The sequence below is a fragment of the Myotis daubentonii genome, chromosome 19 (genome assembly GCF_963259705.1).
Source record: "Myotis daubentonii chromosome 19, mMyoDau2.1, whole genome shotgun sequence".
Classification (NCBI taxonomy): Eukaryota; Metazoa; Chordata; class Mammalia; order Chiroptera; family Vespertilionidae; genus Myotis; species Myotis daubentonii.
The window spans coordinates 5,270,585-5,297,101 of record NC_081858.1 but is presented as its reverse complement, the minus strand read 5'-3'; the positions used below and the strand labels follow the sequence as shown (position 1 = coordinate 5,297,101).

Below are 26,517 nucleotides of genomic sequence, written 5' to 3'. Positions count from 1 at the left end.
AACATTGGTTGGTTGGTTGCTTCCCGGGATCACCAGCAGCCTGGATGTGGGACCTGGCTGGAAATCGAACTTGAAACCTTTCGGTGTCTGGGACGATGCTCCAACCAGTTGAGCCACCCGGCCAGGGCACGTTTCCGTAGGTGTGAACCACATATTGCTCCGGGAGGAAAACAAGAGAACGTGAAAACGGTGTCATTGGCAAACCAGACCTGACTGCACACAGAGACACAAAACACTCCCAAGCCCAGCACCGTTTTCAAATAATTTATTAGGAATTTAAAACTGGAAATAAATCCTGGAAAAAGAAGTTACAGATGTGGAGAGAAGAGACACCGGAGGGTGGTAACTTGCTGGCTTCAAAACACCATGTAACATCTTTTAAGAAAAATTCCCCAAACAAATCAGAAAACGGAGTTCCAGGGCCCTGGGCCCGTGGATGGGCCGAGAGGGGTGGGGGTGGGCGTCACAGGAAGGGAGGAGGGGAGAGCGAAGTCTCTCATGACTCAGCTCGAATGTGTAGAAAATTAAAAATAAAAAACAATAAATTGCAGCTTCTCTTTTATTAGGAAACATTTAAAAAAAAAACCACGAACAGCCGCGCATCTCAGTAACAAAGATTATTGCTTTGTGTTCTCGGGGCTAATAGGTTAAGCACCTCACACAGACATTAACTCTCCAAAGGGGTCTAAGGTGAGGACTGAGGAGGAGGGGGCGCAGGTCCCAGCCTCAGGCCTGGGGGACGGACAGAGGGGCGCGGGGGCCTGGGCTCGGCCACCCCAGCCTGCTCCTCAAGTCAGGCCCTGGGCCTCTTTCCTCTGGAGGGGGCTCTGGCCACGGGCCATCCTGGTGAGACACTTCAGTGAGAATGTGGGGTTCCTGAGAGGCCCGCGGCTTTCCCCTGGGCCCGCCCCTTCCCAGTGCCCCTGGTGCCCACTCGGGGGGCTCAGAGCAGAAACCATGAGGCCGACCGAGAGGGGCAGGGGAGGCCTTTGGAGAGCTAACTTCTTTCCAGCAGTGACTCCGGGCGAGCCCTTCCCTTCCCGCGCCCCCACACTGGGTTTTCGGGGTGAGCAGGCCCAAGGCCTTGACCCCTAGGGCCTGAGAGAACGGGCCTGCCTCGGCCAGAGGAGGCCTGCAAGCTTACAGTAACGGTGTCTGAGGAGGGGACAGAGACAGGAGGGGCCTCTGCTGGGTGGGCAGGCGCTGCCCTCACCCCAGGGGTCTGGGCTGGGGGCTGCACCCACAGTATTTACATATGATACAGGACAGGGGTCCAGGGGCTCGGCCTGGCCTAGTCCTCTCCGGCCGGGGAGGTGGCCAGCGGCCCACCACGCAGGCATTTTGTTCTCAGCTGGTGGGGGCGCCTGGCCCTTGGCCCCCTGCGGCCTGGGGCTTCACATTCACAAACCTAGAAATAGTTTAAAAAACAGTTTCTTTAAAAAAAAAAAGGGGTGGGCAGAGCAAAGGAGGGAGCATGAGAATAGAAACCCGGTGGCGGCGGCCCCAGGCCCTCGCCCGCTCCAGCTGCGCAGACAGAAGCCTCTGCTGGGTCCTGGGGCGCCGCCGAGGAGGGGGGCGACCGGCTAATCCAAAATAAATAAAAGCGGGCAGGCGGGGAGGGGCCAGGGCGGAGGAGGGGGTTAGTAGGGGAGCCAGGCTGTCCGGGGGCAGCAGGGCAGGGGCCGGGGGCCGGGCGGGAGTGGGGGGCAGGCAGTAGCGTCCGAGTCGCGGGGAGGGGGCGGCGGCTGCGGCTGAGGTGTCCCGCGCCCTCGCTGGCTCACTCCTGGTCCTCAGTCAGCTGCAGGGGGGGCGCTGAAACACAGGGAGGCTGTGGGTGCCCCGGAGGCGTCCTGCCCCCGTGACCCTTTACCCCGCTCTGCTCTTCGGGGGCCCCAGAACACAGGTCCCCCCCTCCCAGGGCTCCTTCCCATTTCCCATCCAGGTGAGCTCTGTTCGCATGCTTGGCCCTTGGGGGTCCGTTTGACAGCTCCTTCCCTAGACTGTAAGCGGCTGGATTTATTCCAATGTCACCTTCTCAGAGACGCCTTCCCTCAGCCCCTAAAGTGGCCCCTCACACAATCTAGAATGATCTCACTTGCTTTAAAAAACGATGAACTTGTTTTAGGGATTCAAGGCCCTTTTTTTAAACCCTCGCCCGCGGGTTTGTTTATTGATTTGAGAGAGAGGAACAAGGATGCGAGAGGAACATGGACCAGCTGCGGCCGGATCCGCCCGACTGGGATTGAACCCGAAACCTGGGTGTGTGCCCTGACGGGGAATCAACCCGCAGCCTCCTGTACAGGACGACACCCCAACCAGCCGAGCCACCGGCCAGGGCTCGCTGGCTTTTTGTCTGTTACAGGGCCCCCGTTCCTGGAATCCTGCTCAATAGCTGTTTGAGTGAATGAATAAAACCCGAAAGGTCACTGGCTCACGTGCCCCCCCCCCCCCCCAGCCGTACACTGCACATTGGCTGTGTGCAGCGTGCTGCCCTGCTTCGGCTGCTGAGCAAGGCCCTGTGGTATGCACACACCCGCAGTTAGCACTCTCCTCTGGCTGGGCAATTCAGTTATTTGCAGTGTTAAAAATAAATGCCTAGAAGTGGAATCGATGGGTCAAGGGGATGAATGTTTAAAGTGTGGGTAGGGCCCTGGCTGGTTTGGCTCAGTGGATAGAGTGTCAGCTTGTAGCCTGAAGGGTCCCAGGTTCAATTCCAGTCAAGGGCACATGCCCGGGTGGTGGGCTTGATCCCCAGAAGGGGGCGTGCAGGAGGCAGCCGAGATCAATGATTCTCATTATTGATATTTCTCTCTCTCTCTCTCTCTCTCCCTCTCCCTTCCTCTCTGAAATCAAAAATATATTTTAAAATAATAATAAAGTCTGGGTAGGCACTGCCAGGCTGCCTTTTGGAAACCCTGAGCCTATCTGCGCCGTTTCCCTTACACCCTCATCAGTGCTGGGCATTAGCAATCTTTAAAAGATCTTTGCCTGCTACTGTTTTCAGTTATATTTTTTATGTAGCAGGTTGAGCAGCTTTTCATGTTCCTTGACCATTGCTGGTATGAAGGTCTGACCCCCACTGGACGAAGGGCTCCATGTCCCAGGCTGGGCTCCCGGGACCAGCCTCCCCAGGTCATCCCCGCCCAAGGCCCCTGCACCTCCTCACCTCTGGCCACCTGTCTCCTGCTTCAGTGGTACCCATTGGTGAAAGCTGTGGCAATCAAGGGGCCCTGGGAAGACAAGAGTTGACTCCTAGGTTCGGGGGAGCAGAGAAAGCCCAGGCCTTTGCTCCCGCAGGACACGGAGGTGCGGCTCAGCCACTTCCCAGCCCTGCCCGCGTTCCTCCCCCTGCAGACCCACTGAAAGGCCCCCAGGCGGGCCGGGGCTGCGTGTAGCCATAGAAGCAGTGCCCTTGTTAAAATGAGCCCACCCTCCCTGTGCAGGAATCAGCCTCCGTTGGGGCAGAGACGGTGAGTCTTATTGGCACAATATCCCCAGTGCCCGGCACACAGAGGCCATCGCTCAATGCCCACTGAATGAATGAGGGCTCCTGTCCTCCCGCTTGGCGACACTCTCATTCATTGCCCCTCGCCTCCCTCTGCCCCGCAGACAGGCAAGGCCTTTCCCTCCTCCAACTTCGGGGGTCCTCCGGGACCAGCCACTCACCCCAAGACTGTGGCCGAAGCCGGTGCTGGGGGCGGGGCTGGCAGCACTGATGTAACTGCTGACCCCCGAGTCCTGGTTGGCTGCCCCATAGAGCTCGGCCATGGGGCCGGGGCTGGTGGTGCCCAGGAAGCCCCCTGTGCGGCTGGGGGTGGAACCTGGAGGGGGAGCCATCGTCCAGGGGTGAGAGCCTGGCAACCCAGAAAGAAGACAGTGATAGCCCTGGAGCCTTCACACCGGTCGCACCCACCCTGACCGTGACCCCTCCCGCTGCCTCATCCCGTCAGGGCCGGGGGTCCACCTCCTGGGGGTCCCCCAAGTCCACCCGCCCACCAGCCCTGGCGCAGGCCCCATCGTCCTCGGACCACCCGGCGCCTCCTCACTGATCTCTAGCCCTTCCCGAGCCCGTCAAGCCTGGCCCTGTGCAGCGGGTGCGTGTTCTGAAGCCACGTCCCTCCATTGCTTAACCGCGCAGCGTCTTCCCAGGACCCGGCCCCGCCTCCCTCCTGCCCCCACACCCATTCCTGCGCTCCACACACAAAGCCTTTGCACACGCTGTTCCCCCTGCCGGGAACTCTGTTCCTCCTCTTTGCCTTCACATTGAAAGTGAAGTCCTGCCTCCCAGGTGCCTTCCTGAGGCCTGGGAGCTCCTCTGTAGCCGCCTGCCCCCCAGAGGAGCAGTAGCCCCCTTCAGAATCACCGCCTTCTTAATGCCTGACGCCCCCCAGCCTTCAGGCCCTGAGGACAGAGAGCGGCCGGCCTTCCTCCTGCTGGCTCGCCAGGTGCTCCGCTAAGCCGTGATGAATAAACAGTAAACCCCTCTAAAAGGGGTGGTGGTGGCTGCCGCCCCGCCTCTTGACTTCTCTGCCCCCTGCACCCCTCCCTTGCTTCCTGCACCCCGGAAGGCCTTACCTGTTCCTCGAACCACAGCTGCCGCTGCCGCTGCCGCCGCCATGGGTCCGTAAGCGGTGAGAGGAATGGCTAAAAGGAAAGGGGCGGGCCCTTCAGAGTGGCAGGTGAGGGGCACCGCACCCACCGCAGGGGGCAGTGCAGCCCCAAGGGTCAAGGCAGAAAGGGCTCCCTGAGGCCGCACCCGTGCCCTGACCGGCGGAATGGATGGGCACAGGTGGGAGAGAGGATGGCGGCCCAGCCCTCGGCTCAGCCTCTGCTCCCCCTGGACTCCAGGGACACACGGGAACCCCCCACACTCATGGGGGGGGGGGCACCTCAGCCCACAGCTGCCCCTGCTCCAGAGTGTCCTTGGCCCAAAAGGAGTCCCCCAGCCCAAAGGGAATGGGAGGTTTGTCCCTCTTCCCAACCCAGCCAGCCGGAGCCAGTGACTGACTGACACGGCCTTTGCCTCAAGGTGCGGGTGACCGAGGGGCCGGCCCAGATCTCCCTGCGTGACCGGCTGAGCTGAGTGCCGTGGAGGCCACACTTCCGCTCTGCTCCTTCTGCTGCCGGGCCTGCTCCCTCTCCCCTCTCCTGAGAGCATGTCCTCCGTAAACTGTGCACATCCAATGTCCTGCCTCAGGCCCCCGCTGGCCACAGCCAGCCAGAAGCATGCTCCGCCTCCCCCAGATCCTCTCAGCCCCTCCTCGGATCCCCTCCTCAGACACAGGGATCTTGCGATTCCCTTTGCTTGCTTTCTACCTCCACCTGCACCTCCACAGTGCCTAGCACCCTGCCTGGTACACAGCAGGTGTTTAATAAACGTCCACTGAAGGAGGAGAAGGGACCACAGCTTAAAGAACAGGTTGGCTGGAGCCTGGAGTTCCCTGGGGCTGGGGTGAGCGCCCCCTGCTGTTTGGCTTTGTCACTGCAGCCCCAGAGAGGCTGCAACTCTGCCCCGAGCCAGGGTCTGCAGAGCTGGCATTTGCCCTCAGGAACATCAGTCTCCCATCCTAAGATGCGCCCCTTGGGGCTGTTTGAGTCACCCTAACCCTGAACTAGAACTGGGCCTGGGGCTAGGGATCCCTGAAAAGGTCCCTGAAAATCCAGGCGTGGCCAATGGGCTGGGAATTGGAGTCTGGGACAGAGCTGCTTCACATACTAGCAGTCGGCTTCTTCTCACTCAGCTGTCACCTCCTCCGAGAAGCCTTCCCTGACCACTCTCACTACCGCCGCACCACATCTCCGTTCTGTTCTCCTGGGATGTCTCACCCTCTGAAAGTATCTTATTTACTTGTTTGCTTGCTTATTGCTTCTCCCGCCACAGCTCCAGGAGGGAGGACCTTCTCTAACTCACTCACTGCTGTGTCTGCACAGCTTGGAACAGCATCTGACACGATGAATGTCTATTGAATGCATAACTGAAACGCCCGCGTCTCCTGAAGGCAAGAGAAAAGTTCAGGCCCCAGACTTCTAGGATAGACCCCTCCCCTGCCAAGACATCCGAGGGGGCGTTTCTCCCCTCCGTTCTTGGGGGGCAGGGGCTGGGCTCCGAGGTCTGTTCTCAGGCACCTTCAGGCATTCCCACAAGGCAACGCGTGTGGCCAATCCGCGCACATGCTTCTCACCACTGAGCTCACTTGCCTACCAAGCATTTGTCTCCTCTCTAGACTGCAAGTTCTGTGACTGCAGGCCCGGCAGTGTCCCACACAGTGGGTCCTCAACACAGCGTTCCTCAATGAGTAGAAAAGATCCCTTTCTGTCTCCCCCATTGCTGGTCAAACCCCGACTCTACTCAGGGAAGAGCCTCTATCACCCCCACCTTCAGGATTCTCTACTCCCTCCCCTTTCTACACCCCATGCTTCCCTTTTCCCTTCTCCACTTGGGGGGGCCCCAGAGCACCCCTTGGAAGGAAGGTTTCGTCGAAAGCAGCATCCATCCTCCACGCATGGCAGGTTGGGGGAGTCCAGGGTGTGGGGGGGAGAAGCAGGTTGAGCAGAGAAACCCCTTGCAGCCCATCTCATCTGTAAGCGCCTTCCCTTCCCCTTGGCCTGGCCCCCAGCTCGGAGCTAAGCTGATGGGTCCATATGAAAGCTGCAGTCGGAGAAATGGCTAGTGGCCACTTGCCCAGAGTCCCCAATGGGCACCCAGAGGCCTGGGTTTGCCCTGAATAGGTCTCATTTGGCCCGCAGTGGTTCAAAAATTTAGAATTTGTTGCCAACATTTGAAAATACAGTGGAACCTTGTTTCTCAAACATCTCGCTTCCTAACCTGACAGCCCTTTCGTGCTGATACCTGTATGATCAGCCACACATCTCTCAAGTGACAAGCAAAGGAGGGAATGTTCGAACGAGTCAGTTTACCACTGTTAACATCTCAGGACGTTGTGCTGTAAATATTTTCGTGGGTTTTTTTTGCCTTTGTTGCTGCTTATAATTATTGTGAAATTTTCATTTTTTACTATATACTTCCTCTCCTTTTTGTTAAGTTTTCATTTCCATTTCACGTTCTTTTTGTTTTTAGTGTTCATTTATAGATTAGACATTCTAACAGACATGTACTGCATAGAAAAAAGGTTAAAACAGGGAAGCATTTGGGGGTCTGGAACGGATTAATTCAATGACATGACTGATAAAAATGATTTGGTTTTTCAACAGCCTTCAGAGCAAATGAAGTCCGAGAAACGAGGTTCTACTGTAACTGGAAAATTCGTTCGAAAGCAAAGGCCGGGTTTCTGGCTTCTCTTGGAAAATGAGACCCAAAGGGACTGGGTGTGCACCCCCTCCCCGCAGGGGCCAGCTGGGGCGTGGTGTGCAGGCGTGCCGCCCGTTTGCCCAAGTCCCCACCTGGCCCACTCTGCTCTGAGTCTGAGACCCTGGCTTCTTCACCACTGGGTCTCGGAGCCTGCGTGGTGCGTGACATGGGAAGCGCGAGAGAAATATTTGCCAAATGGATGAACGAGTGACTTTGCTCACGGGCCGTGTAGCCACACAGACTGGCCAGTGCCCAGGCAGAGTCTGCTGCGTCCCCACAGCGGGAGGGCTGGCGGGCAGGAGAACAGGGTCCCCCCTCCCTCCCCCAGGGAAGGTTCCTGAGGCCATCTCTCCCCCCCACGTGGCCTGCGAGGCATACGAAATCCGAGCAACTGACCTGTGAGCTCGGGGAGGACTGGGGCGCTCGGGAGAGGGGTCCGCTCTACACGGAATTCTAAAATGAAACGTAAAACAGCTTAGGAAGACGCAGGGGAGGCCCCTCGGGCATGGGCCGGGGGACAAACGCACCCACAGGGACGGACACTGGGTGGGGGGACAGGCCATGCACAGGACCCAAGAGCTGGGGATGGGGAGAGCAGGGTCCCAGCAGGCCAGGGTGGGGGAGGAGACAGACACAGAGAGGAGAGACAGACAGACAGACGCAGAAAGACTGAGGAGAGTTGCCACCTATACCCTGGGCATGGGCAAAGCTGGGCTACCATTCCTGGTGTTTCTTTTTTTAATATATATTTTTATTGACTTCAGAGAGGAAGGGAGAGGGGAGAGACACAGAAACATCAATGATGAGAGAGAATCACTGATTGGCTGCCTCCTGCACACTCACTACTGGGGATGGAGCCGGCAACCCAGGCATGTGCCCTGACCAGGAATCGAACCATAACCTCCTGGTTCATGAATCAAGGCTCAACCACTGAGCCACGCCGGCCGGGCCGATGTTTCTTAAAAGGCTTGAGATTGCACCTCAACATCCCCCAGAATCCTCCTCGACTCCTAGTTTTGCGGGGGAAGGAGGAGCTGGGGAAGCAGCGTTGGTAAAACCATGACCTAGAGCAGGTCAGGCTCAGGTGGGCTCCTAGCTCCAGAACTTTCTAGTAGAGTCACCTTAGCAAGCCCCTCTGAGCCCGCTTCCTCACCTACACACGGGGAGCGTCAGCCCGCCCCCGCGAGGGCGCTGTCAGGGTCAGACAGCGGAATGTGCACACAGGCCACCCGAGGGGCCAGTGAGCACGTGCTTGGGGACCCTCGAAAAATAAGGCCAAGAAAGCAAGAGCCTTGCAAACATGTGAGATTTCAGAGAAAACACTGAATAGTCATCGTGGGAGAAGTCAAATCTGGGCTGGGCTTCCTGCCGCCATGTGAAGGCAGAGTGCTGTTTTCACTCTGAGTCACAAAATGAGGGTGGTGGTCACCACGCTTTTAAGCTACTTTTCAGCATCCGGGTCTCACATGGTCCCGCTGGCCTTGGAGGGCTCAGGGGAGCACGTGGCACTATCCGTGTGTCCACAGACACAGCCCTGTGCCCTCTGCACAAGCCCAGTGCCCTCTCTGGTGGAAGTGGCAGCCCTGCGTGGGTGGGGGTGGTGGGGAGAGACAGGAGGCCGGCCTGGGAGGGAACTTGCCATGCAGGGCCGCGCTGGCGCTCCCACCCCCAGCTTCTCGGGATGGGGGAGGAAGGGGTGGGTGGGGAGAGGTGCTCCTTCCTCAGACATGTCCTTCCTTCCAAACATCCAGCAGGCAGCCCCCAGCCCCAGCTATGCACCCCCAAACACCACCCTGAGGAGTCAGACTGCCTGGGAACCGGGGGCATGCTGGCAGCAGAGACACCGAACAGGACTCACCGGGGAACTGGTAGGTGTAGCCGGGAGCGAGGCCGGTGTAACTCCTGCTGGCGTAGGTCGTGGCTTGGAAACCGGGGTAACCTGATGGGGCAAGGGGTCGCGTGTCAGATGCCTCACCCTGGTCAGCGGGAACACTGAGCCACTCATTTCCCTCCCAGCTCATCTCCCAGGTAACAGCCAGTCACATGTACCGGACACCTTCCGCAGGACAAGCCCTGGCCAAGCCCACTGCACGATCTTTCTCCTTAAACCTCATAAGAACCCTAAGCAATCCTTATCATTGGGAACTCTATTGTATAGATTGAAAACAGAGGCTCAAAAGAGCTGACCCTTCCTGGCTAAGAATAATTCAAACCCTTGCCAGGCCCTTCATGGTCTGGCTCCTGCCTTCCTCCCATCCTCATCATACTCTGTCCCCAGTCACTCTGCTCCAGCCACACTGACCTCCCTACTGTTTCTCAAGTTCCCCAAGCTCTTTTACACCTCAGGGCCTTTGCATATGCTGTTCCCTCTGCCTGGAACAGTCACGCGCCACCTGCCCCCCCACCAGGTTTTCACGACTGGGTCCTTTTCATTGTGCAAACCTTAGCTCAATGTCACCTCCTCAGAGAGGTCATCCCACAAGAGTTACAATATTTACCGTATCACCCTGGCTTCTCCCTTTCATAGCCCTGGAGACCATTATCTGAATCTATTTCAGAATTTAAGTGCTGACTTTCTGTTTCCCCCATCACCTCTGTCTGAATCTCCAGCACCAGCACGGTGCTTGCGTCTAACAAGTACTCGGAGCTGTGAGCCAAAAGTCATATCGGAATAATAACGGTGTAAATGGGATTCAGGCTCACATCTGACACGCTCCAAGTCACCCAGCCGCCATTCTCACGAGCTGTCAGGGGACTCCCTTTTCTGCTTTCAATCTTTAAATAGGGTGGAAAACGAATCGCCTTGAAAAGAAAACTTTCGGGAGAAACCAAGAAGGCAGCATAGGTAAACACCGGAGTTTGCTGCCTCAAACAATCACTTCAAAAATACAACTAAAAGGCAGAATGGACTTCATCCAGAACCACAGGAAGGCTGGCTGAGTGGAAATTCCACAACTAGAAGGAAAGAGAAAAGCATACCGAGACTCAGAGGAGGCACAGTGCAGAAGTAAAATACTAAGGTGCGGAGGTGCATACAGAGTGGGCTGGAGGCTGAGGGGTGGTTGTCGTTTTCAATCAGGAGGGAGTCTCAGGCTCTGAGCTCCAGTTCCGGGCGAGTCTCTGGGGACCCAGACTCATACGGGAGAAGTGGGACTGTCTGGCATTGGTCGGAACTCGAGGACAGCTTTCTCTCGGAAGGGCTTGCAGCAATTGCCGAGACACTGAGAGGCGGAGCCTCTGAGAGCAGCCATAACTGCTAGCCCCGCCCTGTTGATCCCATGGGACCCGCCCCACCCAAGCCCTGCAGGGAGACTTTTGCTGGATAGCCTCAGGCAGAGGCTAGATTAGCACCTCCCTAGAGATCCAGGAGCCAGTGTACCCAGAGGTCAAAGTGGGACCATCCAGTTTGCAGCTCCGTGGAACCATAAAGGACACACTCAGGGGGCAGACTCAGTGAGCACCAAAGCCCCATTGAAGCAAGTCTTGCCACGGAGGGGTGTCTCCAGCACAGAAGTTCTCCCACTGCAGACACAGCTGATTCTCACAGCCAATTGGCCTGGAGGTCAATTCCTCCCAGTGATACCTACAACAATCAAGGCATAACTACAACAAGACTGTGCACAAAGACCACAAGGGGGTGCACCAAGAGTGTCCTCCTCAGGTAATTGGGGAGGCTGAGCCACTGGGCCCTAGAGGACACTTAGCACAGAAAGCCACTCTACCAACACAGGGAAGCATAAAAAATGCGGAGACAAAGAAAAAGGACACAAATGACAGAAATGGAGGAAAGCAAACGACTGGATATAGAGTTCAAAACCACACTTTTAAGGTTTTTCAAGAATTTTCTAGAAACTGCCGATAAACTTAATGAGACCTACAAGAAATCTAATGAGACCCTTGAGGGTGTGATAAAGGACCAACTAGAAATTAAGCATGCACTGACTGAAATAAAGAATATTATACAGAATCCCAACAGCAGACTAAAGGATCGCAAGAATAAGTCAACGATTTGAAATATGAAGAAGCAAAAAACACCGAACCAGAAAAGCAAAATGAAAAAAGAATCCAAAAATACGAAGATAGTGTAAGGAGCCTCTGGGACAGCTTCAAGCGTATCAACATCCGAATTATAGGGGTGCCAGAAGAAGAGAGGGCAAGATATTGAAAACCTATTTGAAGAAATAATGACAGAAAACTTCCCCTACCTGGTGAAAGAAAAAGACTTACAAGTCCAGGAAGTGCAGAGAACCCCAAACAAAAGGAATCCAAAGAGGACCATACCACGACACATCATAATTAAAATGCCAAGAGCAAAAGACAAAGAGAGAATCTTAAAAGCAGCAAGAGAAAGAAAGTCAGTTACCTACAAGGGAGTACCCATACGACTGTCAGCTGATTTCTCAACAGAAACTTTGCAGGCCAGAAGGAAGTGGCAAGAAATATTCAAAGTGATGAATGCCAAGACATTCCAAGATTACACACACAACCAAGATTACTTTATCCAGCAAAGCTATCATTCAGAATTGAAGGTCAGATAGAGCTTCACAGATAAGGAAAAGCTAAAGGAGTTCATCACCACCAAACCAGTATTATATGAAATGCTGAAAGGTATCCTTTAAGAAGAGGAAGAAGAAGAAAAAGGTAAAGATACAAATTATGAACAACCAATACGCATATATCAACAAGTGAATCTAAGAATCAAGTGAATAAATAATCTGATGAACAGAATGAACTGGTGATTATAATAGAATCAGGGGCATAGAAAGGGAATGGACTGACTATTCTTGGGTGGGAAAGGGGTGAGGGTTATGCGGGAAGAGACTGGACAAAAATTGTGCACCTATGGATGAGGACAGTGGGTGGGGAGTGAGGGAGGAGGGTGGGGTGGGAACTGGGTGGAGGGGAGTTATGGGGGAAAAAAGAGGAACAGATGTAATAATCTGAACAATAAAGATTTAATTAATCCAAAAAAAAAAAAAAAAGAAAGAAAAGAAAACTTTTCCATGTTCCAGATCAAAGGAGGCTAAAGAGACAGGACATCTAAATGCAAGGCGTGACTCTAGCCCTGGGCTCGTTTGGGGAGGCAAAAATATGCTCTAGAGAACATTGCTGGGCCAACTAGTAAAGTCAGAAATAGATAGGTTAGATCAAAATACCACATTAATATAAATGTATAACGCTGGCAATTATTATGTAGTCTCATGAAAGAATATCCCTAATCTTAGGAAATACACAGTGAAGTATTTAAGGGTAAAAGGCCATAATGCATGCAATTTACTCAAATAATTCAGGGAAAAATCACATATGTGTGTAGACATATGTATGAAGAGAGAGAGAAAGAGGGGGGGAGAGAGAGTCGGGGGGGAGAGAGAGAGAGAGAATGACAAAGTAAGTGGGTATAATGTTAATAACAGATGAATCTGGTAAAGGGTATATGGATGTTCTGTGTGCTACTTCGTGTTTTCAACTCTTCTGAAAGTTTGCAACTACTCCCATATAAAAAGTAAAGAGCCCTGACCGGTGTGGCTCAGTGGATAGAGCATCAGCCTGAGGACTCAAGGGTCCCAGGTTCGGTTCCGGTCAAGGGCATGTACCTTGGTTGTGGGCACATCCCCAGTAGGGAGTGTGCAGGAGGCAGCTGATCGATGTTTCTCTCTCACTGATGTTTCTAACTCTCTATCCCTATCCCTTCCTCTCTGTAAAAAATCAATAAAATATATTTTAAAAAAAAAAAGTAAAGAGAAAAAACCACCCAAAACTTCGAGAAGACCATGCACCAATTGGAGGGTGCCGTCCTCACCCACCTCATCTGTGACCCCAAACCTGGCCCTCTAGCCACATTATATCCCCCTCCTCGGAATTCCCAGCGCACTCCTCCCCCCTCCCCAGCATAAAGACCTCGTTCTGTGCGTGCACATCCTGTCTCTCCAGGGAACCTGCGAGCTTCCTGGGGGCCCAGCTCGGATTTCCCACCCTCAATCGCGGGCCCCAGGTGTTGCTGATCCTGCTCATGGCAGCCCTCACCTCCTCCAGGGGGCCTCCCCGACTCCCAGGTGGGTTTAGGCTTCTCTTTGGGCTCCCACTGCTTCCAGTCCCTCTGGGGTGACATTGCCAATTCACTCCTGTCTCCCACTTGATGGGAAACCCCATGAGGGCAGGTGCTGCCTCTCAGAAGCTGCTCAATCAATATTAGTTGAAGCCCTAGCCGGTTTGGCTCAGTGGATGGAGTGTCGGCCTGCGGACTGAAGGGTCCCAGGTTCGATTCCGGTCAAGGGCATGCACCTTGGTTGGGGGCACATCCCCAGTAGGGAGTGTGCAGGAGGCAGCTGATTGATGTTTCTCTCTCATCAATGTTTCTAACTCTCTATCCCTCTCCCTTTCTCTCTGTAAAAAATCAATAAAATATATTTATTAAAAAATATATATTAGTTGAATGAATAAGCAGCAGCCTTTTTCCCTTCCCAAAGGCCTTTGGTTTTTGTAAGTGCTGTTCCCTCTGCCTGGAACACTTTTCCCTTCCCTTTCCCCCAGCTCCTACTTAATCTGCAGACTCAGCAGAAATGAATCTTCTTTTCTGGCTTCTTCAAGTCTTAGTTAAGTGCCCTATGACCCGTGCTCCCTTGGCTCCCTACTCTTCTCCATCCTAAACCCATGTATTTATGTTATTACTGGTTTGTTTTCCATGCCAAACCATAAAGGTCCAAGGATAGGCACTGTCGTGCTTCTTGGCACAGTGCCTGGCGTTTATAGTTGCTCCATACCTATTTACTGGAGGGATGAATGGATGAACGGACAAGACCAAGTGAAGAGCAGCTGGACCATTCTTTTGGCCACCACCAGAGGGCAGTGCCCCACAACAAACTACCCACCTTTGGCAGGCGGGCCAGACCTGAGGTCCTCCGTCCCCACTCCCACCCAACGACTCAAGCGAGGAGGGCAGACCAGGGCAGACCGCAGAGGCGATACCACACTCAGCAGCCCTGGGAGCCCTGGCACATACCCAGCATGCCGATGCCCAGCATGAAGGCGTCCATTCCATAGGGCATGACTCGAGACCTCCCCCGGGCGGAGCCGGTCGGCGACATCACCTCTTTTGGCTGAGCTTTCTTACATTCCACCTGCAATGAGACGTGGCGGTCAGTTCCTCCTACAGTCCTAGGGTCACCCACCCTCGGTTCCCGGGCGGCCTCTTTATGGTTAATGTCAGTTACCGTGTACAGAGCGCTCACTCTGTGCCGGGCACTGTGCAAACAGCTTGCAGGCAATAGTCCATGAATGCTTACTTACACCAGCCCAATCGTGAAGGTACTATTGTCACTCCCATTTTACAGATGAGGAAATTGAGGCTCAGAGAGCGAAAATCATCTGCCCAACGACTAGAGTAGCAAGTAGTGGAGTGAGGATTTCAATCCCTGCTTTTTTATTTTTTGCTCCCCCCCGCCCCTCCAACCCAGGTTTTTTAACCACCACAGGACACTGCCTTGCTATCCAGATTTTCAGGGTGTGGGGGACTGTTTCAACCCCACTGACGGAGCCCCTCTGCCTGCCTCCAGAGCCTCTGAGCGCCCCTGGCTGGCTCAGCTAGGAGCCAAAGCCTCTCTCTGCACCCCCACCCCGCCCAACCCCAGCTCACCATTTTGTTGTTGATTTCATGGAAATGAATTTCACACACTTTCTCCACGATGTCTTCACTCTCAAATGTGACAAATCCGAACCCTAGAGGGCAAACACAGGGTCAGAACCGGCTCATGGTCAAAACCCGGCCCCAAGTCACATCAACACCACCTCCTCTCTTGCAGGGGAATGTCTGAGCGTTAACAAGAGGCCGTGTCCTCAGCCCAGGAGCCTCTCAACACCTGCCGAGACAGGGTTCCTCGTTCCAAATCACAGATGTGAACACCAGGGCTCAGGGAAGGGAAGTGCTTTGCTCAAGATCGCACAGCAAGGGAAAGCGGCAGAGCTCTGACAAAATTTCACTCCACGGCCCTTTCTCTTCCCCAGATGCTTTCCAAAGAGGAAGGGAGGAACACGCACAGACCCTCATGTAAACTCACACAGAAGTGTGCACACCCAACATATGTGTGTGCAGCCACACTCACAGGTAGACACACACACGTACTCCCAAACACATAAAGACCCCTGTGTACACGTACACAGTCGCCCTGATGCAACAGACATACACAAACATTCAGACACTGACACCTTCCCATGCAGATATCCACAGACAGCGCACAGACCCCACTCCCACAACAGGGTAAAAGGCCCAAAGTCCTGAAGCAACTGGAGACACAGCCCTGCCTCCTCCCCGTGTGCCCCAGGGACTGGAATGGGAGTCTCAGGAGGCAAGGCCTTTGGGAGAAAAACAACCAGGCTGTGCTAACACTGTGGCCTAGATGCTCCCAGGTTCAGGGGCAAGGGGACTGGGGGCTGGGCTCTGCCGGAGGGGGTGGGGGGCGAAGGGCTTTGAGTCAGCAAGTCAGCCTGACCCTGGGGCAGCCTGGCCTGCGCTCTGGTTACCAGGGACAAGGTAAGCCCCAGTATAGACACTGGCTGGGCAGACAGCAGGCCGAGTGGGGGGGAGGGCTCAGCTGGGGGAGAGGCTGCTCCTCTCGGGTGTCTGCAATTCTGCAAGTTTCTAGCACAGGAAACGGCGGGACAAAAGCCTTCTGTAAGGCCAGGCCCCCGAGAGGATGCAGATCCTCAGGGATAGGATGTCAGGAGGAGAGATGAAAGGGCAGCTGTGACCTGCAGCCCCTGGCTGACCACAGGCCCCCAGCCTGGCCTGGAAAGGGGGAGGGGCCACACTCACCTCGGTGCCGGTTGGTGGTTTTGTCAAACATCAGCATAGCATCATCCACCTGAAACAGAGCCATTTTGTTGTTGGAGGACCCACCAGATACCAGGGGGCCCACCACAACCAGGGGCAGGGCCTCCCATACCTGTTCCGGTCCCCTTTTTCCCCAGGCCAGGCTTTATCTTAAACCTGCTCCCCACGCCGGGGACAACTTTCTACCCACAACCTCAACTGGATGCCACAGCAACCCCTTTCAACCACCAGATTCCCAATGGACCAGCCAGCAAATATTAAGCGCCAAGTATGTGCCTGGCACTTTGTCCCATAATCCTCTCCACGGTGAGATCCTCATTTTGTACATAAGGAAATGGGATCAGAGAGGTGAAGTCACCTGCCCAAGGTCACACAGCAAGTCTTAGATCAAGTCTGAGAGGAAGAGGCACTGAGTGGGCACTAGAGGAGGAACTACAAGCTCAAGACCTGAGATGGGGAAGCAAAAGCCTCGTCCCTTTTTGCAAAAGGCCAGGAGGACAGCAGCCTCGACAGCCAGTCTCAACTCCCCTCTCCTGGTACAGAGTTTTTCCTCTAATTGAGGTTTCCTTTTGCTAGAGGCTGTAATTAAACCAAGTAGAGTTCAGTGCCTGGGCTGCTTGCCTCCCACTGACTGGGGGAGGGGAAGGGGCTGAGGAAAGGGGAGGGTCTACACTATCCTCCCTCCCTTGGACCCCAGGCTTTTCTCCTCTGGCTACTCCCTCAAGGCATCCCCTTGGATACTTGGTCAGCCAGAGGTCTTAGCTTCCCTCCTGTAGTCCCACCTCCTTCCCTTTGCCTACAGCTGTGCATCCTCCTGGCCCCTCAATTCTTCAGCCAATGTCAGCTAACTCATGGGGTTACGCTAAGGTCTGATTCATCCTTGGTGGAAATCAAGGGTTGCCTCTGATAACCCTCCATTGCATTCCAGCCGCTGACACCCCCTCATACACACACACACACACACAAATGGTCACACACCCAAGGGCTGAAGGAAAACTTCCTGAAGCCGTGGGGCACAGCTCCTCCCCCAGGGCACAGCTCCTCCCCCAGGGGCACAGCTCCTCCCCCAGGGGCGAAGCTGCTCCCCCAGGGCACAGCTCCTCCCCCAGGGGCACAGCTTCTCCCCCAGGGGCACAGCTCCTCCCCCAGGGCACAGCTTCTCCCCCAGGGCACAGCTTCTCCCCCAGGGGCACAGCTTCTCCCCCAGGGGCACAGCTCCTCCCCCAGGGCACAGCTTCTCCCCCAGGGGCACAGCTTCTCCCCCAGGGGCACAGCTCCTCCCCCAGGGGCACAGCTCCTCCCCCAGGGGCACAGCTCCTCCCCCAGGGGCACAGCTTCTCCCCCAGGGGCACAGCTCCTCCCCCAGGGGCACAGCTTCTCCCCCAGGGGCACAGCTTCTCCCCCAGGGCACAGCTTCTCCCCCAGGGCACAGCTCCTCCCCCAGGGCACAGCTTCTCCCCGACGCTCCTTTGCTTTCTTTCCAGGACTGCCATGCGCCTCCTTGAAGGAAAGGGCAATCCCTGAACAGGGTGGCCCTCCAGCGCTCACAGGCTCCGAGTGGGACAGGGCCTCTGACTGCCCCCCTGAGGGAGCCAGGACCCCACTGAGCCCGGAGGGAGCTGGGTCCTGGAGACTCTGAGAAGGAAATGACATCCTCCTGCCCTGGTGCCCTCCTGGGGAGTGTCACCCTCACGCTCCTCCTTCAGGACCCTCTCTGAGTCCCCATCCCAAATCTGCTCAACTCTGCAAACTGGACAGACACTGCAGGCTCAGCACGTCCTCCCCACCCCCTCAACCGTGGAAGAGAGACCCAGCAAGGAGGGCTGTATAAAAGCACAGGCTTTGAATTCAGATCCGAGGTCCTGCACTTGCTGGTGGGTAATCCTGGGCAAGTGTCTCTGTGTCTCCGTGACTCAGGTTACTCATCTGTGAAACGGGTGTAAGAGTGTCTTAGGGAGGAGTTAAATGAGACAGTGCACGTAACACTCAACTCATAGTTCCCGGGATACAGTAAGTGCTTAATAAATAATGACTATTATTATCACCTTATCATGGAGGGGCTTGCCCATAGTCACGCTGGAGAGGGCAAAGCTGGAGAGAGCGGCCCCGCACCACTGCCTCCGAAGGTTTCACGCGAACAGTGCCCGTGCCGGCTGTTACCATCACCAAGGGACTGAGCATCTTGACTTGGGCTCAAAAATTATGTTTTGAATGAATGAATGAACTAAGACCCAGCCCTCTGATACTGTCACTTTGAGTTCCTGCCTGATTCACAGACTGATTTCAGCCCAAATCCACAGCCCTTTTTGCCTTCCTCTACCCAATCTTCCGACCCCCCATCCCTGACCCCAGACCCTTCCACCTGAGTTCTGGCTGGACAGACCCTAGAGGGCACTGGGGTCGAGGCCAGGGCAGGGAGCCAGGGAAGTGGCTGGGGGACCAGAGGACCCCCACCAGTGTCCCCTCCTGGGGCCAGCTCAGGGGAGAGAGGCTCCCAGCGCGGTGTCCTTAATAGGCTTTGGTCTCCATGGGAACCCGAGGGCAGGGGGGCTGGGGCAGGGGGAGGGGAGGCGGCCGGGCCTGCTGACCAGTGGGAGCCGCCAAGTTCGGCAGCCCCTAAGCCTGAGTGGCAGCCATGGCGGCTGACCATTGTTCCCCCCTCGGCGGCGGCCCCTCGATCCGGGCGGGGCCCCCCCGCCGCCGGGCCCTTGGCATTCCCGGCTGTCCCCCTCGCTCCCTGGCAGCCTATTCTCCGGCTCCCCCTGGCCTCCCCGGGCCGGTTTCACATGCCAACGCCGATTTAGGCCCGAACAAAAGACGCGGCCGCTGACGGCTTCTCCTGGGGCCCGGTTGCCATGGCGACGCCGGCCCCGGGGGCAGGCGGCCTCCAATCACAGCTGCTGGATCAGATTAGTGCGAGCTCTAATGCTCGGCGCTCAGACACAAAGACACCCCGCCGGAGCGGAGCGAGCGGGCCTGCCGCTTCCCAGGAGCGTCCTTCCCTCTGGGGCCCAGGCCGGGACCCAGGTCCCCACGGGGGCGCCTGAGCCGGGGCCTCTGGCCCCCACGCCGCCAGCATCCGCCGGCCCGGGACCCCCCACCTTCTGGCCTGTCCCCTAGAGACAGGGCGCTGGAAACTCACCTGGTCGCCAACTCACATCCTCTTTCCCAAGCCACCTCTCTGCCCTTTGCCTAAAAGGGACCTGCAGCTGCCTTGATAGGAGAGCAGAGACGCGGCCTGCAGCCTGCCTCACGCAGGAGCCGCTCAGGGGCCCAGTGCTACGCACACAGTCCTGCTTCATCCTCAGATTAAAACTTGGTCCCCTCCTGGCCATCTCTCCACGGAACCTTGGCTCTGACGCTGCTCACCTTTCTGGGGACAGCCTATGGTCTGCTGTCGCTACATCTCATACTTCACAAACAGCCCGGAAATTAAAGCTGGATGCATCTCCGAGCAGAGAGCCAACCCTCTGGGCCTGATCTCCAGCACCCCCCCCCCCCCCACACACACACACTAATAAATAGGTAGAAGATCAGCCCCCCCTCCCCAGCTCCTGCCCCAAACTCCCACCTGTGCCAGCGGAGTGTTGGTGCAATTGGGAGTCCTATTTATTGCCTCCTTATCATCCTCACCAGGAAGGAGTGGGGGAAGGTGCAGGCCCATGGCCTGGACAGGTGCAAGCTCCCGGGAGGCCAAGGGGGTGACTGGATTGAACTGGCTACAGGAGAGCGGCCTCCCTCGGGAGAATGGAGATAAGGAAGAGAAAAACACAGGGGAAGGGCAACAACAGAGAGAGCTACTGTGTGGCTTCTGTCCCTGGGGATGTGTCCAGAGGGTGAGGCCCACAGGCAGGCCAGGAGCCTGAACAGTGGGGTGGCCTCGCCTCACCCTCAGAAGGACCCACCCCTCTTTCACCTTTTGCAGCGACTGGAGTGCCCTGGCTGGACTCTGCTCGCTACTGACCAACTCCAGGCGTTTCACGCCCCCAGCAAGCCCCCAGATTGCACCCACCTTCCCGAACTGCTCAAAATACTGCTTCACATCCTCCACCGTGGTGTTCACTGACAGCCCCCCGACAAAGATCTTCTTCGTCCGAGTCACCATCTGTTAGGGGGAGAGAATGAGAAAGTGGGCATCTGAGTCCTGTGGCCTACTGCCACCAGCAGGGGCTCGAGCCCTCCTGCCAGGGCGCCAGCTGACAAGCTCTCTGTGGCCCCAGCTACTCGGAAGGCCCCCCCTGAGCCCCCCCTCGGACCCCCGCCTCTAGGCCTGTCACAGGCAGCTGTGCACCCCACACCCTGGCTGGCTCCAATGTGCCTCCCTCCCGCCTCCCTCCCTGGGGTCTTATGGGGAAAATGCCGTCCCTAAAGACCACCACAGAGAAGGGGGTGGGTTAGTGACCCAGACCTACATACAGCCTAACTTAAAGACCCGCCAGCTCCCCCTGGGAGAGGCCAAGGCCCATCACAGGGTCCCCCTAAACTCCATGCCGACATTTTCCTCATCAATCTCCTCCCAATCCAACCTCTGGCAGCCCTGTGGCCCCAGTCCTGTTTTAGGAAGAACACATGGTCCTAATTACCCCAGGAGCGCATGGCTAATCCACAGCAATTCCCAGCCCCATCCTAACACTAAAGCACCTTCTGTCACCAAACTGCTTAATGGAATTAACCCAGTTCCGACCATGTGCTCCCCGGCGTGGCTGCCTTCGAATACCTGCTCCATAATTGCTTTCAGGCCCTTCCAGAGATGCCCCTTTCCTGCCTCTTACAAGTTGCCCCTCTCCCTTCGCTGTGGCAGGAGCTGGGCACCATGGCTCAGAACCCTCAAGCATTTCAGTGCCCACTGCCCCTCTCGCAAAGGAGAAAGGAAGCTCTCCTGGAGAGCTGGTAAGGAAGCTTACCAGTCCTAGGACACTTGGTAAGTCAGAGACACAGGGCCCCTGTTCTGTAACCAGCCTTCCGGTCTGTCTCCTATATTCAACTGCTTGAAAATTAAGATCCGGCTAGTTGCCCTGGGGCCTGGAATAGAATCTTAGGCCTCTGCCCTGGACCAAAAATTTTGAGTGCTATATAGCTCAACTGCTCAGAAATCCATGTTCCGCACACCCAGAAAAACTTGCCACAGCACCAGGGAAAGAGAGCACTTTCAGGAGGGCAGCCACGGTCACCCAAGTTGAAAGACAGCAGGTGATGGACTCCACGGTCCCTTCCCCCTCCTCAAGCCCAACACATCAAGAGGTAGCCGGGTGACAGGGGTCAGAAGCAGCTCCCTGGCCCTACTCTTCTAGCTCAGCCTCAGGGGGTAGGTCTGTCCTGGATTTGACCCCCAGGGCACTGGGAACAGAGGCTGTGATCTCCGAGGTGAGAATTCCACTCAGGGTCCGAACCAAACTGGCTTCAAATACAGGACAATGAGTCCCCTTAGACGCAGTGGTTCTCAACCTTCCTAATGCTGCGACCCTTTCATACAGTTCCTCATGTTGTGGTGACCCCCAACCATAAAATTATTTTTGTTGCTACTTCATAACTGTAATTTTGCTACTGTTATGAATCGTAATGTAAATATCTGATATGCAGGATGTATTTTCAGGGGTCGCGACCCACAGGTTGAGATCCGCTGCTTAGAGGTTCCCCTTATTCCAACACATGCAGCCCCTTTCCCAGTCCCCCCCAGAGCACAGATGGAAAGATGATACATGGTGTCTTCAATCTACAGAGCAAGGCTATCGAGAATCCTCCCTTCCCCCATCCCAGTCCATACAGAGGTTCCAGAAGCATCTTTCACAGAAAGGAATGCTGGGAACATCTCTGCGCTCCGTAATAGAGCTCCTCCCAGACAGACACACACCTACCTTAGGCTGCGCTCTCCGGGGAAAGGCCACCTTGGGATCAATCTGAAAGAGAAGGGGCCTTGGTTATCACACATGGATGGGTGACCACACAACTTGCAGCCCTGAAGGCCCTTCTCATCCCAGGACACAGAGGTGACAGAAACCAGCCTCTAGCAGGAAAGTGCAGTGATTAAGCATTTAGGCCCTAGAGCCAGGCTACTGGGTTCAAATCCCACTTAAGTTGCTTCGCAGCTGTAAAGACCTTAGGCAAATTACTTAAACTCTCTGAGCCTCAGGGTCAAGCTCACCTGCAAAATGGACAAAGAGTAACATCCACGCCCCAGGGACAACTGCAGGCTATATGAGATATATTGGCAAGGTGTCTAGCTTACAGCAAGAGCGCCCCAAAGCAAGCAAAGTCTTACTCCTTTAAGCACCAGGTATTTCGAGGACCTTCCCAGCTGAACTGACTTCACACAGACGGACACCTGTCTAGGCGAGGCCTGCAGTTCAGACTTTGAAGGCTTGGGAATGGAAAGCCTTAGCTTCAAGATAAGAGTCCATAAACCACCAGGAATGCACTCAGTTCTGTTTCCCTGATGTTACCGACACCTAACAGCTCTCCCCGAGGCTGCACACAGCTTCCTGAGAACGCGCTAGGCTCCGGCGAGGCAGAGCCCAGGCTTTGGTGACGTGCACGGCCGGAGGACTTGGACTCAGAAGTTCTGGGCCCCTGGCCGAGCCTGTGCTCTTGGGAACTTGCCTGGCCCCTTTGAGCCTCAGTTCCCTCATCTGCAAAGTAGGGACAATCACATCCACTTTTCGCAGGGGCGGCTGGGGGAAATCAAATGAGATAACGAGGGAAAGCGGTCCTTTGTGAACTGCCCTTCAGAATTGCACAAGCAAAGGCGCTATTACCCGGGGGCCACCTTTGCCCTCGGCTGTGAACAACCAGCCAGAAGGGAACAGCAACATGCATGTGGTTATGCCAGGGTGCTCTACCTGTACTTAAAAGGCAGGGCATGAGACACTGTGATCAATGCAGGACCTATGAGGCCCGGTCATTCCAGAGTTTCTTGGCACCCACATGGGTGGGCACCATTCAGAAGTTCGCCAGCCAATCGCAGGCAAGAGCTATCTTTTCCCAAAGTTCCTTCTGTTCAAAACTCAGCCTTGTTCTAGGCCACCGGCTCTCTGCCTGAATGGCACAAACCAAGGGCCAGCTTCCTCGAGGCTCCCCCACTGGGATTCGCCCACAGACAAGGAACCTTCCAAATCCATGCGAGGGCAGTGCCTCCTCTCTCCCAGAGTCCCACTCGGCTCCAGGGAAAATCACCGCTGACCATTTCCCGGTCTGAAGGTGTGATTTTGTACATGTTTTCCTCCTCCCGTTTCTCCTGGAAGCGGCCTCCCCAGCCACGGGAGCACCCCTCAGTCAGTCCCCCGCGCAGACCCCGCCCGGTGAGATGGTACCCAAGCTCCGCCCAGCAGACCCACACACACCCTACCCGGATACGCCCCACCTCCACTGACTCACAGCTGGCAACATAAATAAAACCCAACAAGTAAATAAAAGGTGAAAGTCAGAACCCAAAATAGACTCCCCACAATAAACCTCCCTCCCACCACCCCTAACTCGGGCCAGAGAATGCCAAACACAAGACCTTTGCCCCTGAGTTCCAAATCTCAGAGGGAGGCCATCTCGCCCTCCTTCCTCCCCTCTCTTCTGGCCCTTATCAACCTTCCATTCCCCCAGCCCCAGCCCCAGCATCTCAGGACACAGCGGTGCAGAAGCCACCGTGCTTTCTGAGGACAGGGGATGGTAGGAGAACAGGCAGCTTGATGGCAGATAATCACCAAAAACAATAGGCCACTGTCTCTCCATTCCCAGCTTGGGTCACTCAGGCTGAGCCAAGAAGATCCTTTCAGAGCTGCAAAGTTGAGGCCTGGCCTCATCTGCTCCTCACTAGAGCGGGAGTGGGAGCCCTGGCGGAGATAACAGGAGCAGGGACAGGCGGTAACTAAACAAATTCTTGGGCACAACCAGCTATTGTTGCAGGTAAACAGGAGCCAGTGCCGGCCCCAAGCAGGGAGGCCCAGGAGAGTGGGGGAGTGTGGAGAGAGAGCACGCTGTCCCGGCCCCTGGGCAGATGGTCTCCCCAGTCACAGGTCACCCCATCGCAGAGTAACCCCTATCACTTTCTCCTCTTCCCTCTCCCCTTGAGCCGGGGCCTGGGCCAGCGCCCCCTGCAGGGCCCAAGACCCCGGGGAGCAATGGGACAACAGCAAGTGTTCCAGCAGTTTGAATCCCAAACAGGCCGCTAAGAGCCAGCCTCAGAGGGCTCTTTCCAGGCAGGCTGGCTCCCCCTCAGGAACCCTTCCTGGGTACAGCAGGTCACAGAGCAAGGAGTTCACTGCCCAAAAGTCAGGGGAGCGGGAGGGGGGTGTTCCGGGATGCGCTGCCATTGGTCTGGAATGAGGGGGTGTCAGCACCAAGTACTAGTTGCAGTTCACAGAAGCCACGGGGTGGGTCCCTGCAGCCCTCGCCCCACCCCAGCCTCCTCCCGGAGGCCTGAAGATGAGCACTTATGGGGGGCTGGAAGTGCGGGGGGGGGGGTAGCTGAGCCTTCCCTCACCTACACTGGAGGGGTTGGGATGGAGCAGCTCAGGGCAGGCGCCTGGGTGGTTTCTCTTCTCTCTGCCTTCAACTCGAGTGACAAAGTTTCCGAGCCTGGCAGCCCTTCTACTCGGAAAGCTCCCCCCTTCCGTCCGGACCCCGTCCGACTGCCCCCGGGCAGAGCCCCGACCTCTCCTCCGCGGCCTCCCGCTCCCCAGGACCCCGGAGCCGCGAGGCCACTCACTGTTTTGGAGTCGAGCTCGTGCCGCGACTGCGCCAGCACCTTATCCACCCCCGCCTGGTCCACGAAGGTGACGAAGCCGAAGCCCCTGCGCGGGGAGGAGAGGCAGATGGTGACCCGGCGGAGGGCGGGCGGGGGCGCGCGCAGGAGGGCGGCGAGGGGCTCACCTGGATCGCTTGGTCAGGGGGTCCCGCATCACCAGGCACTCCTTCACCTCCCCGAACTGGCCGAAGTACTCGCGCAGCCCTTCTGCAACACACGCCCGCCTCGCACCGGCCCGCCCGGCCTCCCCTCCCCCGTCCTCTGCCCCCGGTGACCCGCGCGGCCCCGCCGCCCCCGCGCCCGGCGGCCGGAGCGCTCGTACCCACCCCCGCCCTCCCCGGACTCCCGTGCCGGCTCCGGGCGCCCGCAGGGGCCCCAGGAAGCCGAGGGCCGCGCGGGGCTGGAGGGGGGACGACTCCGGCCGGTTCCCGCCGCGCCGGGAGCCGCCTCACAAAAGTTTGAGCCGCAGGTGCGAGCGGAGTTGGCGCTGCCGCCGGCGGGTCCCGGGGGCCCAGCCCACCCCCCGGCGCCCCCCGAGCCCCTCGCCTCCTCCCCTCCACCCGCGGGGCCGTGCGCGCTCGCCGATCGCCCCGCGCTCTCGGGGTCCCGGGCGGGGCGCGGAGGGAGCGCCGGGCGCCGGGGTCAGCGGGCGCGGGCCGAGCTGGGGGTCCGCTCGGCGCCGGGTCCGGGTGCCCTGCGGCCGGCGGCTCCGGCGCGCTCACCCTGCGTCGTCTGCCAGCTGAGTCCCCCGATGAACATCTTGCTGCGGGAGCAGGAGAGACACAAAGGGCCCGCGTGAGCGCCGGGAGCCGGGGCGCGGGGGGCGCGGGCCCGGGCGCCGGGGAGGCCCGGCCCGACCCGGATCGGCCATGTTGGCGGGGCCGGGGCGGGCGCGGGCCGGGCAGGCCGGGCGGGCCGGGCCGGGCCGTACCAGGGGTCGTGCGGCGAGTCCGGGGAGGCGAGGCCGGGCTGGGGCGCGTCAGTCTCCATCGGGAGCCGCGGGCGGCGCGGGCAGCGGAGCGGCGGCGGCGGCGGCAGCGATCGGCGCGGGGCAGATGAGGTGCGCGGCGAAGGGGGCCGGACGGACAGGCCATGCTGCCCCCTCCCCCGACCCCGCTCGGGCGGGCGGGCGGGGACGGCCGAGGGGAGGGCCGCCGGGGGCCGACCTGCCGGCTCCTCCCCCCGCCGCCCGGCGCGCATAAAGCCCCGCGCTCGCCCGCGCGTCCCGGCGCCCGCGGAGGCGGCGGCGCCCGGACCCCGCTCCGCCGGGTGCCCGGGTCCCCGAGGGCGAGAGAGACCCCGAATCCCAGGCGGGCCGGGCCCGGGGCGCGGCCGCACCCCCCCCCCCTCCCCTGCGCGGGGCCGGGCCGCGGGAACGCCCTCCCGGAGCGAAGCGCTTCCCGGTGCCTCCAGGTAGCTCGGTTCCGGACCCGGGATCCTCCCTCCCAGGCCCGCCGCCGGCACTAGGAGGTCCCCGATCTCCCCGGTCGGGGGGTCAGCCCAGGCCCCCCAGTCCCGCCGCGGCTCCAGCGGGTGAGGATCCCCCAGCGCCCCCGTCGGAGCGAGAGCCGCCTCCGAGCCCCCAGTGGCCTCTGAACCGAATTTAGGGGTCGCCCTCGGCGGCCCGCAGCCCTCTCCGTGTCCCAT

The 26,517-nt window shown here is 57.5% G+C and overlaps 1 protein-coding gene across 4 annotated transcripts; it reads right to left on the bottom strand.

Annotated features, from left to right (window-relative positions):
* Nucleotides 1-249: 249 nt before the first annotated feature.
* Nucleotides 250-26,517, bottom strand: MSI1 (musashi RNA binding protein 1). Of its 4 annotated transcripts, none has more exons than XM_059675918.1 (15): nt 25,802-26,517; nt 25,593-25,633; nt 24,996-25,077; nt 24,832-24,916; nt 21,992-22,033; nt 20,149-20,241; nt 16,119-16,167; nt 14,943-15,025; nt 14,310-14,427; nt 9,168-9,248; nt 7,706-7,762; nt 4,576-4,644; nt 3,667-3,854; nt 3,167-3,230; nt 250-1,812 (listed from the first exon to the last, which is right to left on the bottom strand). In XM_059675918.1, exons 1-14 carry the CDS (start codon nt 26,515-26,517, stop codon nt 3,189-3,191), a joined length of 1,746 nt encoding a protein of 581 aa, XP_059531901.1. In that variant the 3' UTR covers nt 250-1,812; nt 3,167-3,188. The 4 variants fall into 4 exon arrangements, with proteins under 4 accessions (XP_059531901.1, XP_059531902.1, XP_059531903.1 ...); XM_059675919.1 differs by having other exon boundaries at nt 3,667-3,821; XM_059675920.1 differs by lacking the exon at nt 7,706-7,762.

What these genes read in the sequence shown, in the direction of transcription:
- MSI1 (XM_059675918.1), bottom strand. Translation starts at nt 26,517, where the DNA reads ATGGGACACGGAGAGGGCTGCGGGCCGCCGAGGGCGACCCCTAAATTC. An exon ending in CCCCTGACCAAGCGATCCAG is followed by an intron (nt 24,917 to 24,995) that starts GTGAGCCCCTCG and finishes CTCCCCGCGCAG; the next exon opens with GGGCTTCGGCTTCGTCACCT. An exon ending in GCTTCGGCCACAGTCTTGGG is followed by an intron (nt 3,231 to 3,666) that starts GTGAGTGGCTGG and finishes TTGTCTTCCCAG; the next exon opens with GGCCCCTTGATTGCCACAGC.